The following is a 20,093-nucleotide window of genomic DNA, read 5'->3' on the forward strand; positions in this document are numbered from 1 at the left end:
TGCTTAAAAGAATAAATAATAAGAAAATGAAAGAACAAAAGATGATATTCCCAGCCAAACAGGACATTAGTTTACTTCCCTGAGAATCCCACTGCAAAGAGAGAGGAAAAAAAAAAAAGAAAAAGAGGGAAAAAAAAGGAGCATAATGATACACTCTTTTCTATACGGATAAAATGAACAGTCGTTCTTTTTATCACATAATTCTAACACTGAGAAGCAGAAGGAATGCTTAAGAGCTGAGCGCAAGCATAAGACATATGCAGTGCCATGAGAAAATTATAGCTTGTATATATCCTTAAGTACAGGTTAGTCTGTTTTAGTAAGGAAGCTAGTTGTCCAAAATTATCTGCAGAGAATTTAGCTTTTAACACAACTGGATAAATAACTGAGCAAAATCAGCAYCTTTTATTAATAAATATTTTGCTCTTATTTTATTATTACTACTACCAAAACATGGACATGGAAGGAATTCAAAGACTGTTGCCTTTAAGCTTTACTTGCAGCTTTGCACCATGTAGTACAGACAGACATAAAAAGTATAGGTTGAGAATGGGGCAGAGAATCTGTCTGAATTGTAACATATATATTGCATTACGTGAACAGACAGAATAAGTCATCTTCAAATTTGTCATCTATTTCCTCTTATGGTTGTTTTGCAATATATTTTTAACAAATGCTAAGCCTAAAATACATCACATTTATATGGTGCCTGTTCTTATCAGTAATTCTCTGTGTTCCTCCGCAAACTATACGATGTATTTGCCCCTATAGCTTGTAAAAGGTTTAAGACTGATACAGGACCTGTAGGGACAAATGCTCTTAGCCCTTTAACAAGGCTAAAAGGCATCCTGAAATTCCCAGCCCAAGGTTTCACATCAGGCCTATGCTATCAGGGAGGCTAATATCTTTACTAAAATACATCACATCCACAGCAATATTGGAACATACACAAAGGTGAGYTTCAGTGTGTGAAAATTCACCAGTAGGTTCTCAACTGAACCCTCACTGTAAATTTGATACTGGTACACATTCTAATTCTAATTTCAGATTTCTAATTGGAAATAAAAACACACATGAAAAGAAAGGGCACAAATGAAGGTGGGAAGACAACACGTAAAATAAGAGTTTGGGAGCAGCAGACTAGGAAACTGCTGGCTGGGGACAGGGACGAGTGGGGAAGAAGCAACTGACAGTCGTGCCTGCTGGAAACCTTATTAGCACATGTGAAAACAGAAATTCTCCCAACATGTGGGAGCGCCAATACCATGCCAGGGCTTACAGCTCAAAGATCATCATAAAATAACTGGATATAAAATCAGCTAAGTATTTCCAGTACACCTTTAGGTAGAGAGTGGGTAATTTATATCACTATTCCTTTAAAATGGAAAACTTCAGTAAATCCTAGGTGGCAAAAAGCTGAATAGAAGATTTTCAGTTACTAAAATAACTTTTTGCCAATAACTTACATGGCTTAAGATGCATCTGAAATGAGAACAAATACTTTGTGTTTGTAAAGAAACATTAAAAGCATAAAACAATAAAACTATAATGTAAAACAGACCAAGAGAACAAAACAACCATATTTAAACTTAGCTCTTAATGCAACTTGTGTATCAGATGTTAAAACTCACCYTTATTCCCCCCATCAAGTTTCATAACACTCTATTAGTATAAAGTTCTCCTAACATGGGGTCTGCAAACAGGGTTTTAGCAGTCAATAACATAAGAACACACAGCTGTTTAAAAATAATTGTGGGATTAAGGTCAGCAGGGACAAGCCACAAGAACTCGGCCTATATTCTATCAAAACCATTTGGAAAGAATTGTAAATAAGTTAAGTCCTTTTTTGTAATCTGCATCTGCATGAAGCTTAAAAGGGGACAGTAAATTACAATGGGTGCTTTCTTAAAGAAACCTCCTGAAATATAATAAGTAGCTGAATATTTTGTACCTTCCTCTGCTCTTGCACCTTCATGATCAGTCATTCTAGAAGAGGGTGACCTAGATTGATTAATGATTCCTGAAGGGATGTGGGGTAGCTCATCATCGCCCAGATCAGCTATCATGTCGTGGAGTTTTGTCCTGTTGACTCCTGTAAATTAATGTCAGCAGCAAAAATTCATTTGATTGCTACCGCTTGACTTGGCAGAAGCCTAAAAAGCCACTTAACTAATTAAACAAGAATAATTACTGCTGGGACCTCATTAAATAAACAAATTTGCTTTTCTTTTCTYTTTTCTTGTATATTAATATAATTGATCCTTTGTAAATTAAAAGGAATTAATTCATAAATCTGAAGACTACATGTAAAGCATTTTAATACATCGAATCAAAGAATAAATGCTTTGTGTTCTGTACATCTACTTTATACTTTCCTGCAGGAGAGAAAAAACTCAGCATCTTACAACCCTAGCTTAGAAGTCAAGCCGAGCATTAAAGTTAATTATATAACAAAACACACAAGTTAAACATCTGCAATATTAGACAGTTTCAACTATGCTACACAGTTTTTAGCATCGAAAAACAGAGTGCAAATAAAAAGCTTATAAATGAGGGGGAATGCACAAATAACTTATAACAGGGGTGGGGAGGTAGGTGGGAGTGCAACAAACAATTAACTTTCCCTGGCTTTGAATGGCATTTAAATGGTATAAATGTTTATTAAACCCAASAGAAAGCATGTACCCAGCATTCTATAAAACTGCATATGCATGTTACATGTAAAATACAAGTATGTCTCCAGAAACAAGACATACTGTATTATACATGCATTAAATTCATGATGTAGACATCAGGAATCACAAACAAAAATAGTCTATTTAAATTTTAAGATATCTAGCTTGAGTAAATTCTTCCTTCTCTCACAAAATAACTGAATGTCAAATAAGTCAAACTTCAACAATGAAATGAAATTTCATTCATAATGACGGAATCTAATTAAAAAAATGATCCATAATAAAGAAAATGAATAAAATCAGATTTTATTCAATCACTGGACTCTTGGTGTTTGTATTGCAGAATATTAAAAAAATACACATACAGAAAAAAGTGTGTGCTTTTTTTACGATTCACCAGAAATTTTATCTTTAAAAAGCCTATTAAAACATGTCTAATTAAAAATATAGCTATTTGTACATATGATAAATTTTTTAAAACTCTGAGGTGGTATGTGCCACTACTATTAGAAAGAAAATGCAAAATAAGACACAGTCTTTATTTTATAAAAAAGTAAAATTAAAACAATAGAATTACAAACAATTTATTATCCAAAGCAGAAATGTTCATTTAAGCTGTTAAAAGGTGGCTATAACTAGTATGATCAAAACTAAGTATCTAGCAACAGAATAAATTCACTGGGGATAATAGAGAAACATCACAATGAAAAATACTTCTGAAAACAGAATCATAGCAAAAGCAGAGAGTGCCCACCCCATGAGGTACATACCTGTTCTCTCAACTACTCACAAAAAAAAAAAAAAAAAAAAGCACCCTTTTTGCTAAACAAACTAGAACTCCCTTTTATTTTGTGTGTGTGTGTGTGTGTGTGTGTGTGTGTGTGTGTGTGTGTGTGTGTGTGTGTGTGTGTATATTTCTTTTTTTTTTTTTTTCCTTTCCCCCTCCCCCCCCTTCCCCTCTATGAAGCATTCAATATTTCCACTAGTCTAAGAGAACTGCTACCCTGAAGTGGCCTGAGAACAAACAACGGCTTTCGAAGTATTTCTCTCATGCAAGAGGAGAAACTTGCATGGTTAAGTTTCATCTCTCATTCATGAATAAAAGAGTTTAGAAATAAATGTTTTCATATGGAAGCTTCAATGGAGTGAGTATAAAATTATTAAAATTTTCTTCCCTGGTTAAAACTCTAGTTTTCAAGGCAGAATATGCCCAGAAGTAAAACTACAGAAGAAATTTACAAAGGGATAAAGGCGAGGATTAACAGAAAGAGAGACCTACTTGAGTTTTAGAGGAGGCTATGGAGCCTTGTATTTTCCTGCAACACACAGCATTCCCTCAAACACATGGAAGTTATTTCATTCTGGTTGGTTTTAACATAGAAGCAGCCATGTGGGTGCAGCCATCTACAGACACTGCAAAGCTCCTACAAGTGCTCARAGAGAGAAACTGAGGACAGTGTTCTCTTCTCATATCAGAAAGTCCTTTTGTTTTTGATGGCCCACAGTTACATTGCACCTGACCTTTGCTGTTACACACTTTGGCTTACAGTATTTTCATACTTGAGAATCAGTTCTATCATGTCACCTAATCAGTTTTCTATAGACCAGCAGGTAGAAATAGTCTTCCGTCTAGCCAGAAGAACACAATCCTGGAAACTTTTYTCTACTCAAAGTGCTGGATAGGTTCCTTCTCTATTTTAAAAATACAACAGTTGGGGTCTGCAAGTGATATCTCCTTTTAAAAGAGACATTATCAAAAAGCCCAGGTCTCAACCACACAGATCACAGCCTTTATTTTGTGTCTTTTCTATTTGAGTTGACTTTCAGCCACTTAATGCAACTGCGRGCAGGTGCATTCTTGAAGATTTTATAAGAGCAATCACTGTATGACAAGWTTAGAAGTTACCAGGATACCCGCAGATGTATTTCAATATCCGGAGTTCTCTAACTTCCAGCAGGGCACATACTTGTCTTCTCTATGCCGACAGAGCTTGAACTGCTCAGCACATCCACAGAAAAGAGCAAAATAATCCTATAAACTCTAATCTGCATCCAAACTAGAGTCTCCTTCATAAGCATCTTCATCCTAAATACRTGAGCAGACATTTCAGCCTCAGAGCATAATGAGAAGGAAGCATTAAGTTTCCATGCTCTGTTACCCCCTGTTACTTTGGACCACCATTCACTCACTATGTCAGCCTTGCCTTTTAATGTTTTTAACAAATTTCATCAATTCTTATCCTAGAGCCATGACCTGAAAACAGCCCTCAATCCCTTACATAATAAATGTTTTCGTAGCTCCTAAGAGAACATCTGCTGTTCCCAGTACCTCTTCTGCAACTCCTGCTAAAAGGTATCAATACTCAAGAGATGATCACCATAGAAAGTCTTACAGATTTCTCCTTTTGAATAAACAGCAATTGTGATTTGACAACATCCTTTAAGTATTTCAAATGTTCCAAAGGGACTTTAAGGATAAGAATATGCTGTCTCTGCATAAGAAACTATGTCCAAGGTACAAACTGGCCAAGTGTGTTCTAGTTCTCCCTTGATTCTGAAGGATAAAATGAAACAATCGGTTAACTTGAAACAGTTATGAACAAAATGGGGACACCTACTATCCCACCTCCCSGCACTTTCCTTCAGAGATCAAAAGCGAGACAGGATTTACATGTTCAGCACATGTTCAGGCTGTTGTCTGAAAAACCATAAACATATTTCTACTAGCTRCAAAATGGAACATACAAGTCTGGATCCAACAGGAGAGTGCCTCACATCAAGAGGAGATGCTGATGAAGACTACTATATTTCTTCATTTGTTTTCATGCTTACCAGCTATCATATTGTATCTCTAGAAACCAAGGATAAAACAGAGATTGGGAAAGATACCTTTCCACATATGGTGAACTAGACTGAGGAAGAACAGAAGAACCAAGAGATAATATGAAAAAATACAAGGACCAGGGAAATTAGTACAAGGATCTTTGATTTAATAGTGATCTAAATGGACAATTTAAAATCTGACAAATACTTTCCTAGTTACTGGAGAACACCTTATTCTGAGCTAGTTCTGTCAAATGTGGCATGTATCATCTTCAGTATCATGTTCTGAAAATTTAGCAGATGGTATCTGGAAAAAAGAAAAAAATCTACACTGATTTGCCTGCCCAAAAGGATTCAAACTTGGGCAAGAAACTAGATGTTTTACTCTCTCATATACCTAACAGATTACTACAAAAAGTGATCTTAGCAAAGAAGATGGTTTGGTGGAGACCAAACCTTCACTCCTTAACTGTTTATCACAATGAGGTCCAGAACAGGTCTTTTTGTTTTGAATAGAAAACAAACCTTCAATAAACAGAGGCTGAATTATTTTGTTGCTAATACTTTAAATGGAATTCAAGGGTATTTCAACACTGTAATTAAAATCCTAAAACCCAGCATTCTTATTAATCAGAAAGTACTATTTCCACATAAAAAGTGACTCCGATGGTAGAAAAAAAAAAAGAGAGAGAGATCATCTTTACGTTTGAAGTGAAAAGTTACCACGTGCGAAYTAGGGCTCCAGGCTATGAACTCTGCCATCAAGAAAAGCTGAAATTCAGACATATTAGTTATCACTGGGACAGCAAATAAAGAATCCATTAAAATATTAGCCCTACCATGCTATCCTTAAAACAGGTGATAGTCAATGCATATTTACACTTAGATGTCACATAGACTTCAAAAAATAGATTGTGATAGAATCTCTGAYGACTCCATTGAAATTCTGAAGGGCAAAATAAGAGATGACTATTCAGGATGAACTACAGTGAGTTATCAGACTTCAAGAGCAGAAATGGAGATGAAGACCTTACACTATTCTGTTTTCAGTTCAAGAATATTTTTGAAAAGCTGAAAGAAGTCCTCAAGCTAAATAACGTTTGTAAATAAACCTATCGAACTTTAAATGCTTCTCTGTGTTCTACTTTTCTGTGTGATACTTCTCAGTGTTTTAAGTTATACTGCTCAATTTACTCACTGATTTAGAKGCTAACTCTTAAGGAGGAACTGCTGTTGCACCCATGCAGAACCCACCCACAATCCCACCACTTACAGATAAGGCTATCTGTACAACTTGGGTATTCACAATAAAAAGCAGCTTAAAATTCATAAAAATAAGCAATGACTTATGTCACTTTAAAGTAGCATGACACAGTTGTATCTCAATTAGTTTTCTACTATGAACATAAGCAGGTTTCAACATTATATCCAGAAAGTACTCCTGTAAGTTCTGACTGTGCTTGAAGCCACTGGAGGAAAGCATAGATGGAGAGAAGTGTTTTGATGACGTACTGTCAATTTTTTATGCTTAAAGGCATTTCAGATAAAATAATGAACAGTGATAACTCTATTATTTTAAACAGTTATTCCTAATTTAATCAACAATACAGACTATTAGAACTCCAGTTTTTGTGAAGTAGTATTGTTTTGATCAGAGAAGACGTTGCTCTTCTAAAAGCAGAAAGACTGCTGCAGATAGAAAAACAAAATTCTGGAATCCTTAACTGCATAGGACGCAAGGAAGCAACAACTGCAGGAATGAGAAACTCTTTCTAGAAAAATTAAAAGAAGATGCCAGAAGAGCGCCAAGAAAAATATGGAGCCCTGGGAAGAGCTTTTGCTATAGTTTTATTCCAGTAACAACACTTAATGTCATTTTAATGCTGCTCACCTTGTAAAAGCCAGAAGTAGAAACTAAATGGTGTGGTTGTGAGGGAGAGAAATAAACCTTCAAACAGCAGTACAGTTTCAAGAGCTGTTGAAACTGCGTCTTTGTATTCCCCCCCCCACAGACACACAAAAACAAACATAAGTTTCCTACTTTCATTTGGTTTTTTTTTTCCCCACAAGTTAAAACATTTGCTGTTAATTTGCTGTCACTATGCTTCCCAAATTGTATAAAACAGGAAAGGTCAACAAAAAATTACAAATAAAAAACCCCTACAAAATAGTTTGTGCAACTTTGATAAATATTAACTGCTTATCTACATATTAAGATACTTCATTATCATCCAGACTACTTCTATAAATTCTAATAATCAAAGGATGGTCAAAAGAAAAGTTTTGACGAAAGCTGTATATTTATACGTGTATGTGCAAGTCATGCAAAATTGCTCAAAGCAATCAACATGCGCAAAGTGATTTAGAACTTTTAGGGTTTACTCAGAGTGATTTCACATTTTAAATCAATAATTATAAAACTCTTTTCATAAAGCAGTACATTTAAACTCATTACCTCCTTATTTTGATTTAAAAAAAATAATCAGTACATGAGTATTTTACTTTAAAAAGTAGAGAAAGATTTAACTCTTTTCTTAAAAATTCCAAAGTAGAAATATTCCTAAAACGCAGCATTGAACACTTACATTTAACCTTGCATTTCAAAGTTGTTATTTTTCTTTACTTAATTYAGTCTTAAATATTTATGTGCTTTAATCATTTCACATCTAGGAAATAGCTGAAAATAAACGTTTCAACACAGTCACATTCAGCATGGAGAAAGTTAAAGTTGGTTGCCCCCCTTACCAAAAAAAAACAATGTTTAATGAAAAAAGAAAACAGAACTTGTGAGAAAAAAAAATCTTTGATATAAGATAAGCAAAAAAGCGTTGCATGACGACAAGATTCAGAATCTGCACTTACTCTTCACCCCTTTCTTCCCCTTTCGTTCCTTCTTGTACTGTTCCTTCAGTTTACTTATTAGGCCCTGGTCTACATCCCACACCTCAGTAGCTGGGGACAGGTCATCTTTGTCTACATGCAGCATATTATTAAAAGAAAAGAAATCAGCAATTGGCAATGCAATCTCTTGGTGATTTACTTTYGCAGCTGTATTTGATCATCAATAAAAAGGTCTTAGTTATTCTTTATTTTAAAGGTGCAGTCTCAGTTGTTAATATAAAATGCTAAATCTCTTTTCATAAAATTTTCCAAGGCACTGTTTACATTTGAGCAGTGTGTTAATTTGCTGCTAATGAACAAATAAATCATGCTTTTCAAGTAATTTGTTGTTAGATGCTTCAAAACACATAAAATTGTGTTCACAAATGATTGCTGCATCTTTAGAAAGGGGGCGTTAAGAACATTTTCAGCCAGTGCTGAACAAGCAAACCAGRAAGTGTTCATGCTGAATCATTCATGAAAGGGCAGGCCAGGGCAGTCAGTGGCAGTTTCCTCATGAAGAGCCCCATGCATCCCATTCTTTCCCACCCATCCCACATGCACAAGAACAACTTTGRTCCTACAGGTAATCACAGACACAATTCCATAAATGCAGCCCTTTAGATGAGGCTGAAGTAATGCACACAGCTGAGGAAATTCTGACATCCCACTGTCTTCCAGCAAGTCCATTACAATTGGCAGAAACACAATTCCAGAGCAGTTTCCAGAGACATGTCTTTCTCTGGGGCACTGCTGAGTTTATTATTAGCCAAGAAAAGTCAAGCTGCAACTTTTCTATCACTATTGCTAGTATCACTATCACTAATATTTCTGGAAATGTGGGATTAGTAAAAGGATAAATTTACATTCATCTCGTCTTAGAAGCCTATAAAGAACTTTTGCTCAAAGACAAGCAAAAAYACACAATTAGGAAAAAACAAACAATCTTGGCTTCTGCATCAGCGTAAACCTATGCTCACAAATTAGACATAAATGGTAAGACTAGGTCCCTCAAAATACCCAGTTTGTATAGTTACACCCACAACAATATCTCTGTCTCAAAAAAAAAGCTACATCTAATGTCAGTTATTCAGGTGATAAAAGTGTTCAAGAGGAGACAGATAACAGAAAGAGCAAACTGCCAATTTAATTAAAATAACTTAAAATGTGCTCTTGAAATGTGTAAAATCGTTAGAGGCCTAACAAAACATATGCATTTAGGATGCGAAGGATATAAAACAGAAAGCCAATAACAGTTATTTGAAATACAAGTGTTCCATGTCAAAAAACATCAAAAAAACAGTAGGATACCCTAGGGCATTGAGGCATCCACCAAAAAACCATCACTAAAACAGCGGGTATTAATGACAGAAGTCAGAAAGGGAGAAGAAATGGCAAACATGGGGAAGGCAAAGAATGGGGAAAAATCTCAGGGATACCTGGACTTTCCATAAATTTTAGAGAGCAAGAGAGAGCAAATAGGTCTTACACCAAGCTAAAGCTACCACTGACCAATTGCAGCCACAAACACCTCATTCTTTAGCACCAGAGTCAAAACACTGATGTGGAAGAAGAGCAAATACAAGTGACACTATGTAAGTCAGAGGACACATCCAAACAAAAGAGGAAGGAGTTAAAAACAACATATAAATATAAATATTTAAACTGAACTAGAAGTTGAATTTATAAGAACAATGTAATGTTGTTGGGAGGGAGGAAGGAAAGAGTGCACAGAAGCCAAGTGCCACTGCGGTGTGTGTGTGAAAAGGTGGGGTGTAGTTTGAATTCTGAGCAAACTCCTCATTATTCAGTAACGGTGATGACAAAAATTGAAACAGCGTGTCTAMTCTGTGTGCTACACTAAAACTTTTGGAAAAGATGAAAGAAGAGCAAGATACCATGACATGAAGAACCTTTAAACATTTCAAATACACACCAACTTACAAAACACACATCCACACACACTTAACCCCTTATTGTTAAGCATATATTTAAGGAAAGGAGAGCTTCAAAGTCAGTGACATACTATGCAGAGAGTAGTGCTACGAGAGTTAGAAGTCTGCCTTCTGGCTTATTTARGTGGTAAATTAGTATAAAGTGTTTGAAAAACTTCTAAGTTTTGCCAGATGAACATGATATCTGTAAAACATCTTTTTGAGATAGAAGTTTGTTTCCTCCCTGCCTTTTCAGATGCGAGTACTTTGATAATAACTGAGTGACTAYGGTTGGACCAGTTACTAAAAGTCAGGTACGAAGAGTTAGCACATAACTCTGAAAATGCTCTGCCTCACTTTTGCCATGGGGTAACATGAATTCCAATTTAAGTGTTCTCTGAGAAGCGTRGTGGGTCAATGTCATTTAACAAAAATTCATTTTTAGATCAATATTTCAAATCAGAAGCCACAGATTTTGGCCAACTAGCTGAAAAGATGACAACACATAACAGGCTGGAAAGTAACCTCAGATAGTAATGACCTGAGATTGCTATGGACAAGCTAGTTCAGTAAGTTTCAGCATGATACTTTCTGTCACAGGACATGTGAGATCTTTGACTACATGAATTTGAGCATCAAGATGTCTTTACCCATCTGGTAAGACTGAAGCTACAATCCAAACTTTCTGCATTGCTCTACATTTGAAGTGATGCTGGAAAGTGAAAGCCACAAATTGGGTTTTCGAGGTTGAGAAATACTTTATGCTAAGTGATTTGCCTCTTCTACTAAATAAAAAGATGATTAAGTGTCAATGAGGGACAACACTAATGAACACTAAAATGCTTCTAAAACTGGATGGGCACTATCAGACCTGAAAGGCTACAGTTCATCTGGCTTTCAACTACAAATAAGACTGCGTTCTAAAAATATAGACAACTAATCCTTCGATATTAATTTCCAAAAGAAAATGCATTCTAATCCTCTGTACCTTGAAATCAAGACTGGATGGTTTTCCTGCAAGATATACCAGTAATTCAATTTCTGTACATCTTTATATTGATGTGCTTATCTGACTGCAACAAATTCACTATCTCAATAACATGGCCCAAGGGATTGGTCTAATGGCACTTTCTGGTCTTRCAGTTGAAGACTTAGGTGCAACTGCAGAACTGCTCTGTCCCACAGTTTAGAAACGATGATTGTCGATGTCCACAGGCAGATTCACAAGGCTGATGTGAATGTCTTGGATAGCTATTAATTCTTTTCCGTACCCAAATTCTCTCCCTCTTTCAATTTTGTCTTTTGAGATACCCAGCTCACTGTGTTTGAAGTTGAAACAGTAACCTGTTTAATTTTATTACCAACTCTTAAAAAAAGTTGGAACAGTCCAGAAGCATGTTGATCCTCTCATCAAGGCAAGCTACATTAGCAATATCATCTAACAATCTTAGCAAGTAAAACTAATTATAGTATTTCTTCCCTCTTCCCCTCCAAGAGCACTAGAGATAAATTTAACTTGAGCAAAAACAGTATTTAAGGCTCCTAATCAAATGAAAACAGGAAAAATATAAAACAAAACAGATTCGAAGGTTGAATTAATTCAGGCATAAACACATTGAGAATTCTGATATTTCCTATGTAATAAGGAAAAAAAATTCTTTTAGAATTTAGAATCAAAAGCAAATCATAAAGCAATCCTATGTGCTGCAACTACAATAGCATAAATAGTTTCAACATACAATATTCTATTTAGTCACCAGCATTTGGTCTTCAGTCATCCRCACATACACTCCATTTTAGCAGGTGCTGCAACTCACATGCACACATCTTCCTGCACTCATATTCTTAAACACTTTTGTTAACATCTCACCCCACTCTGTTCCATCTCCTGAGCTTCGGGCTTCTCCAGCTCCCTCACCATCTTCAGCTGTCACTAAAAAGTCAAATTCTTTCAAAGCTTCTTCAGTATCAGGGTCATCTGTAAGGTCCGCAGCTAAACCTTCATTACCAATCTGTAAACACATAAATATTTTTTCTGCAATCGAACCATGCAAACTTATCTAACAATATATCCCTCGGTCAGAAAGGACACAGATTTCAGTGAGAGTTCAGTTACACAGGAAAACATTCTTCAAAGATAGAAAGTGTCATCATGCTATTTTTTGCTCACCAGAATATATTGTATGTAAACTGTCCGTACCATAGTCAAATTAAGGCTGCTGCATGTAAAAAGCCAAACGACAGGGGGAAATCTTCCAAAACAAGGAAAAAACTAAAAAAAGGCATTTTTTTTATTATGCTCTCTCTGACCTAGAGAGTTGCTCACAGAAAGAAAAAAGAACAGCAACAACAAAAGCACAAAATTTAATTGAGTCTTATGAAGGAGGCAACTGGAGACAAATTTCTACTAGGATCTTAACACTTYCAGTTAAAAAGCTGCATAAAGAAATTAAATAGATATTTGGCATGGAATCTGCTTTTTCACTGCATCATTTAGCTGCTTCTCCATACAGGATTGACTACCTTCTCAAACTCAGAAAGGATGCAATCTGCCTGGCTTAAGACTTGCCATGAAAAAGGCTCAGCTTATTCAGAGATGCAGAAATGAAATCAAATACGCCTTTCAGMAGACAGCTAGGCAGAAAAATGATTTTTTTAGGGATTTCAGATTTACATCTTACACAATATTAAAAATAATTCTTACTTTGTGTTTTTTATTTATCCGATGCTTTTCTTTTCCTTCTGCAATATCTTCAATCATGTCGCTCTCCTCTTCCTCATCACTATCATCTGCATTTTCTAAGAAGTTAAATGTTTCAAGAACATCACCAGAATTCCTGTATAAAAGAAACATTAACAGTGAGTCAATGATTTTGTTGTGATTTTGCTGTTATGATTTTCAAAGATTCTTCATATCAAATTCAACTGCTACCTGACTTAATAGTTCAAGATCTTTAAAACGTACAAAACACAAGAAATCATTGTATGAAGAAGAGTTTCTAAAGTTGTCTAATTCCTTTTGGTAAAAAGCACCCCTCAATAATATCTTGCCTTAAAATAGYATTAAATAATTCAAGGGTATTGATACTGAACTCACATCTTACTGCCCTCACTCCTTTCCTGCCTTAGGCTACTAGTCAGTTGCATTTAATTTCATAATAAGTCAGCCACACTGCAGRTTTTCAGAAACTCCAGACTTAAAACTGAACGTGAAATAAGTAGTACTTAGCAACGATCAAGTAAAGCATATATCTTACTTCGTAAAGTAAAGCCTTGTACCCTTCCTATTTCTTCACTTACCTTTTGATTTCCTGTCCCTTTTGTTTTGATGAAGGAGATTCGCCTCCATTGAGGATCTGTTCCAAGTTCTTTGTTTCTACTGAACCATTTGGTTCTGAATTGGAGAGCCCAAGCAAAGACCTTACCCGCTGGGAGCGTACATCCAATATTGTATCTGTATAACCTACTTCCTGAAGATACCTGCATGCATTAARAGGAGAAAGAAAATACATTTTAGAGAAAAGAAATTTTTATTGTTAAAATGAATACATTACACCATTTATGGAAAAGSTATGTCTCCAAAAAACATCTACACATTCTACCTGTGGCTTGCTCTGGCAATATTCAACCAAAAGCTTAAGCCATGAGACATGCAAAAGTTTACTCTCTATTATTTAAAGTGAAGCTGAAGACTCCAGCAACCTGAATAATCAACAACTATTTGCTCATCTCAGCCGCACCATTTCACAGAGTAAACACAGCTGCTAATAATCCAGGAAATGGTCTGAAAACACCAGTACTCAGTGATGTTACTTACTGTCTTAGTAACTGTCTGCCTTGCTTCCAGGTCAATTGGCTATTTTGAGGTACTGTGGGAACCTCTGTGTCTTTGGTTTCTTCTGAAAGATATTGAGATGTTTATGCATTTATTAAGACATTTTTGAAACAAGACAACAATAAAACTGAGAACAAATCTTAAAGCAAAAACAGTAGCTATTAGGAAACGTGCTCTCCAACAAATAAAGGTTTAAACTTGTTAAAATAACTTGTTTTGACAAATCCACTTTCCGTAATAGTATAGTAGAGCAAAATGCTATGAGTCCTATGCATGAGTGCTTAAGTTTTATTCTTCCTTCTCTCTCTCTCTCAACCTCTGCTGAAGCATTTTGACACATTACAATACTGTGGTTCCTAGGGACTCCCATTTCAGAAGAAGTCGCACATAACTCCCTCTATTTATTCAAAAAAAAAAAAAAAAATCTTTCTTCCATTAACAAGCCTGATGAGTCAATTTGCTATCTGTGAGGGAAAGTCAGCTACTTTCCAAAATAACATTAAGGATAGTCTGTTTTTTCTCCTAGAACACTTTTCCTCTATTTATGATCAAAGTAGAGACTTAAAAACAGTTCTTCTAGGCCAGTGCAGTGGTTTTTGTTTTTTTTTTTCCTTTCAAAGTCTAACAACCTATAGCAGCACCAAGAAGATAGAATTTCTTATGATTTATTTTCTGAAGTTATGCTTCCTTTTCAGTTGTTTCATAAAAGGATATCACACAAAATATTCAACCCTTCAAAAATGGGTACTTAAGAAACAGAGAGATACAGCAGCTGAAGTGGGAGTGGTGTAAATAAGTTTCTTCCATGTCCAAAACCCTTTTGGAAAATGGATCAATCATTTCATTTTCATTTTGAGCTCAAGCAAAATATTTGCCCAATATCAAAATACCTCTTAAATGAAGTAACTTCTCTAAAACTCACTTGGGGTAATGGGCTAGGTGAGAACTGCGTACTACAAAAACCTGAGTAACACAAATGAACAGATCTAGAACAGTGGATAATGGAAGAATTACAGCAAAATCGGTTACTGTCAAAAAAAGTTACCTGATTCAAAGGTTGGCATTTTCAAGTCACCTTGGTTCAGTTCTGTGCCATATTTTAATTTATGGTATTTTGCCCTGAAAAAAAAAAAAAAAAAAAAAAAAGCATGCAAGTGTTAAATTGGCATACAGTGCTTTATGAAATGAAAACATTCTACTAATACCATTTAAAACAAGCATATCAACACAATCTTATTTCTTCAAATAAGGAGACTGCAGTAATTATTGAATCATTCATAATCTTTCAAGACTACAATACTGGATCTTTTACTACTGTGAAATAACTCATAGGAGATGTTATGTTCTTCAAGAAGGGGAGTGGGGATGTTAGCTGCTACAAGAACTTTCTGAAACCTGCAGGTTCAATTATTTCACATGGACTTCTTCAGTCAGAGCACTGTCACAGCAAGCCAAACACTCTATAATAAACCACACACTTGGGTTACCTGCCTACTCGTTACCTTCAATTCGCTTTTCAGATCTTCTCCTGTCCTGCCTTAGCTTACAGTACAGATCTTTTTCCTCAACAGTCATGCTGGATCGCTAGCTTCCTGCACGAAGCACTTCCAACTAGTACCCACAAACCCCACACAGTGCAAGTGTGCCTCACTCCTTTCAATACCCTGATCTCTCATCCCCTACCCTCTTCTTTAGCACTTTTTAATAAAAACCTATCTTGCCAATACAGGCAAGCATCTCTTCAAATCAGGCATGCATTGGCCTTCCAAAACTCCTTCTTTAGGCTGGCTATCAAACTTCCAGGCATCACCTGCATCACCTTCCACCTGCATCGCCACAAGTAGACCCTGGAATTCCCGAACTATATCTTAGACCTTTCAAAATTTAATTCTTGCCTCAAAAATCCCCCGGCATAAGAGTTCTCAAACTCTCAGGGAAATAAGCACTAAAAAGTTCTGCAGTAGAGCAGAGGTGAGAGAATTCTGGTAGCAAACAACTTTTACGTAAACTTCTACAAAATAAATATGGCCAAAGGTTTAACAACTGAGTCAGAGCCAATCCCCATCAATTTTCAAGACTGCTGCCAAATATGAAGATACCAGGATGTCCTCAAAAAAGATACATACTGAAATGCGTGCTGGGCAAAACCAAGCATTCCCAACTATTATTTTCTCAGCTGAATCACTGCTCAACAGCTTTCCAAATTGAAGAGGAAAGGTCACTTCAAATACAGTCTGAGACAGTTGCCAGTGTGGAMGATTTTCTCCTGAATTAAAGAAGTTGGTGCCAAAGGTTTGTGCAGGCAATTCACACAGTCCTACTAACAACCTGTCACTAGGTGGCACTGCTGACCCTTTACAGTAATCCCTAYGCAGTAGAGGCTTGTACCTGACATGTATTTGCATGACACGAATTTGGCTCACTGCAGATTAAGTAATCACAAACCATGATTTAACTTTAATGTCCTATACATCATATGCTTTTTGTGTAAAAGAAGAATCACAGAATGAAAATAATTAAGAAATTGTACAGTTAAATTAAGCAGACCAAATGTTTTGGCCTAATTCATAAATGAATTCAGTAGAGCATTGTAATTAGAAAATCAAGCTACATTTGATCAATTTGGAGCTGTTGCAAACACTATTTAGGAGCATCTGTTCAATTTTGGAGCTCTAATTTCATACATAACAAAAACTCYGCTTTAATTGCTTATTACAGAAGATAAGGAAGTATCTCATCTGAAACTACAGCAACAACTAGTCACTTCAAACAAGCCAAAATAATGATGTATGTAATAGTATCTTTCCTATTACATTTGATCCTGTTTCAACTCTGCAGCAGGAAACTAATCTTGGTGCATTCCAATAAGGTGCAGCTTCACACACGCACTTCTTCCACACTGGCACGCAGGGAGCACCCGGGTATCACCTCCCTTGCTCCCATCATGCACACTAACCCACTTCTGCAAGAGGCACTTTCCCTGTCTTTTCAAGACCAACTTATTGCACTTCTAAGGGCAGAGTGAGAGAAGACAGCAGGAACAGGAGAAACGACATCTCTAAAGAGCAACAGGCAAGCACACCACTGCACTGTTGAATCGTACCCATCACGTACAAAGACATAAACCACTTCCAAGCCAAAGGCCACAAAGCCAAAGGAACAGCACAGATCTGTGATCTTGGGAGGCCAGGTACAGCACTGAACTAACACAGTGCAGACAGAATAGCCYGTTTCTGTACAACACTAAAGTACCCTCTACGGACAAGCAAAAAATCACTGCACACACATAACCACTTAAGGCAAAAGCTCATGAAGAACTGCACTCAAAATACTCAAGGAAATTAAAACATCATTTCATATCTCAAATATCACACTTGTTCCAAAAATTTTAAGAGTTTGCCACTAAAAATATGGGGKTTTTTTGCAACTACTACTGCATTCTATTTAATCATACGTGCTAGATACCCTGTTTCATAATCTTTTTTTTCCTGAGAAATCACAATATTCTATAATTGTCTATATATTCACTAGTCATCCCCAGAGTTTTTTTTTGTTTTGTTTTGTTTTTTAAAAAGCTATATTCAGAGTAATTCCACCTGGAACTTCAGGTTCTTTTCCTCTTGTAAACTATCATCATCTCCTTTTCAACTGCAAGAATTGATATGAGTTGCACGTTTCTGATGTTCTGCTTTTGCTGGATATATGATTATGAATTTCTCCCGCACTGGATGAGTTCTGGGATTTCCTGGCAGGACAAACTAAAGGTTTCAGGGGTAAGCGCGAGTGAGCTATCACCAATGCAATTTATCTTCATGTGTCCATAAGATGCTGCCGACCCTCACTGAAGTTGCCTTTGATTTGTCTTAAAAGGCAGGCAATCCCCACAGTATTTTCTGCGTTTTTGCATATATCTGCATATTGCATATATTGCAGTTTMTATTACCAACATAACCATAAAGTTTTATTTCAACTTCAGATTGTTACACTTTAGCCTGTGATAACAGTGTATTTTCCTTCAGTGTTTTCAATGTTCTCTTCAGAGAGTGGTACACACGAAAACACTTGATTTGCTTTTCACCTGCCTTGAATTCAGTCATTTGTACTTTATTCATTTGGCACAAAAATATAACTTTTAGTCTGACATTGGTTGAAAAGCTTGAGTTTCTTTYGATCCTGAAGACAGGATCCAATGAAGAAGTTCCCTGCTGCTTATTATTTCCTCAGGAAACACATAAGGCRTTGATTAAACACCTGCCACTTTCTGAAACATGTGGAAACATACTGGACACATATTCCACACAAGTATGTGGCTATCCTTGCCACAGCATTACTTTTAATATGCAAATGACTAATCCAAGTTATTTCTAAGCTAGGTTATTAATTTACATTGTGAAATGCATTTAGACATATTTAGCCTTTGAAGAGAAACCTAAAAACGTCCAGGTGAAGGTCCTATATATTTTACTACAAAAGCTTAAGTTTGCATTGGCATGAATGTCCCCTTCTAATAAAAACAAAAGCTACTTATTTTGTTGCAGGATCATCCAGGAGAATAAAAAGCAGCTGAATGCAACTGTGTAAGTGCAAGAATTGAGCTCGCTACTGAAAATACAGACACACTAGAAGTTAGTTTCCCTAATAGCTTTGCAAAGTAAGATACTAATTTCAGTCAGCTGAAACAGTCAACAGAAAAACACACACCTATGAAAGACACTTCACAGCTATATATTGGTGTGCTTTGTTTTAAATGCATTAAATACTACATTAACTAGTACAGAAAATATATCTACTGAAATTAGCAATTCTAGTATCTACCACAGGAAGAAACAATGTATCAAAAATTACCATCAAAGGGTAGTGTTCTGCAACAAAATACAATCTTACAATGTTATGTAACAAATATAAATTAGTTACATGAAGCAGGAGGATGTCTTTAATCTTTTCAAGATGAACATGACTGAAAAGTGGTAAAGGTAAAATAACAACATGGAAGTTTTAGTATGTTTTTGTAAGTACAAGAAGGACCTAGCAGATTYGTTCTTATTTAACTTGCAATTACCAACTCAGAAAAATAAACCTGATCAATTTGAATATGCTGTGTTTAAGCCAAGAAATTGGAAAAAAAACCCATACTAACCAATTCGAAATGTATGTAACAATTACAGCAATCACTCATCAGAAAATATGAAACAAGAACAACAGTGACTAATTTAGTTAAAAATGTATTTTTCAGTCACTACTGTCAAAAAGCCCTATAGCTTGCACAGTGTAATTATGATGTGACACAGTTTACATGAAGAAATCTCCTGAATCATCTGGTAGAGACAGTTTGGGTCAAGYGAAGATGTTTTTTCCAGTCTGCAAAGTCCTCCAAGTTAGATAAAAATCGAACAAATACATGTACCTACCTTTCTTGTTTTAATGCATATTCTAACATTTTTATTCTTCTCACTAAATCTTTCTTCAAGTTTTCTTGACCCTTTCTTTCCCCTTGTAAAAACGCTATTCGAGCCTGAAAACAAATAAACACAAAAGGAGTTTTAGTCAATTTTGTTGCTCAAAGAAATGAAGTCTAACACATAAAAAAGAAAAAAAGAAAAACTATTTTGCATAGTAACTTTTAGTTTCAATCATTTAGTCAGAATCATTAATAATAAAAATATTTCTACCCTAAAGATCTGATCTTATTTTGTGTTAAGTTTGCTTGCCTTGAAACAAAGGCAGTGAAGTTAGTAAAGATGATAAAGAGAGGAATAATTTAAATCAATGTAAAATACATGCATTTTAGCTTGTGGCAGCATAAATTCTTTAATACAATTTCTTCTAAATTGGAAGTCATTAAAATAGACACTCATCATACTTCAAGCAATTCAGTTTAACACTAACATACTGAGCAGTTAAAGAAATATGTGAGAATCATTTTAGTGTATTCTGCTTTATAGACTG

The 20,093-nt window shown here is 35.7% G+C and overlaps 1 protein-coding gene across 2 annotated transcripts in view; it reads right to left on the minus strand.

Annotated features, from left to right (window-relative positions):
- STRN3 (striatin 3) overlaps positions 1-19,656 on the minus strand; it is a 35,305-nt gene extending 15,649 nt beyond the window's left edge. The window contains exons 1-8 of one of the 2 annotated variants that reach the window (XM_026051716.1): positions 19,556-19,656; positions 15,193-15,266; positions 14,130-14,211; positions 13,613-13,792; positions 13,017-13,149; positions 12,183-12,324; positions 8,361-8,471; positions 1,952-2,092 (exon numbers count right to left, since the gene is read on the minus strand). In XM_026051716.1, coding sequence (XP_025907501.1) covers positions 1,952-2,092; positions 8,361-8,471; positions 12,183-12,324; positions 13,017-13,149; positions 13,613-13,792; positions 14,130-14,211; positions 15,193-15,266; positions 19,556-19,584 — 892 coding nt within the window. In that variant the 5' untranslated portion in view covers positions 19,585-19,656. The remainder of the gene's footprint in view (positions 1-1,951; positions 2,093-8,360; positions 8,472-12,182; positions 12,325-13,016; positions 13,150-13,612; positions 13,793-14,129; positions 14,212-15,192; positions 15,267-19,555) is intronic. The other variant, XM_026051715.1, reaches the window with a different exon arrangement.
- Positions 19,657-20,093: the final 437 nt, after the last annotated feature.

Source organism: Nothoprocta perdicaria, unplaced genomic scaffold, assembly GCF_003342845.1.
Source record: "Nothoprocta perdicaria isolate Ctin4 unplaced genomic scaffold, notPer1 scaffold_8, whole genome shotgun sequence".
Taxonomy (NCBI): Eukaryota; Metazoa; Chordata; class Aves; order Tinamiformes; family Tinamidae; genus Nothoprocta; species Nothoprocta perdicaria.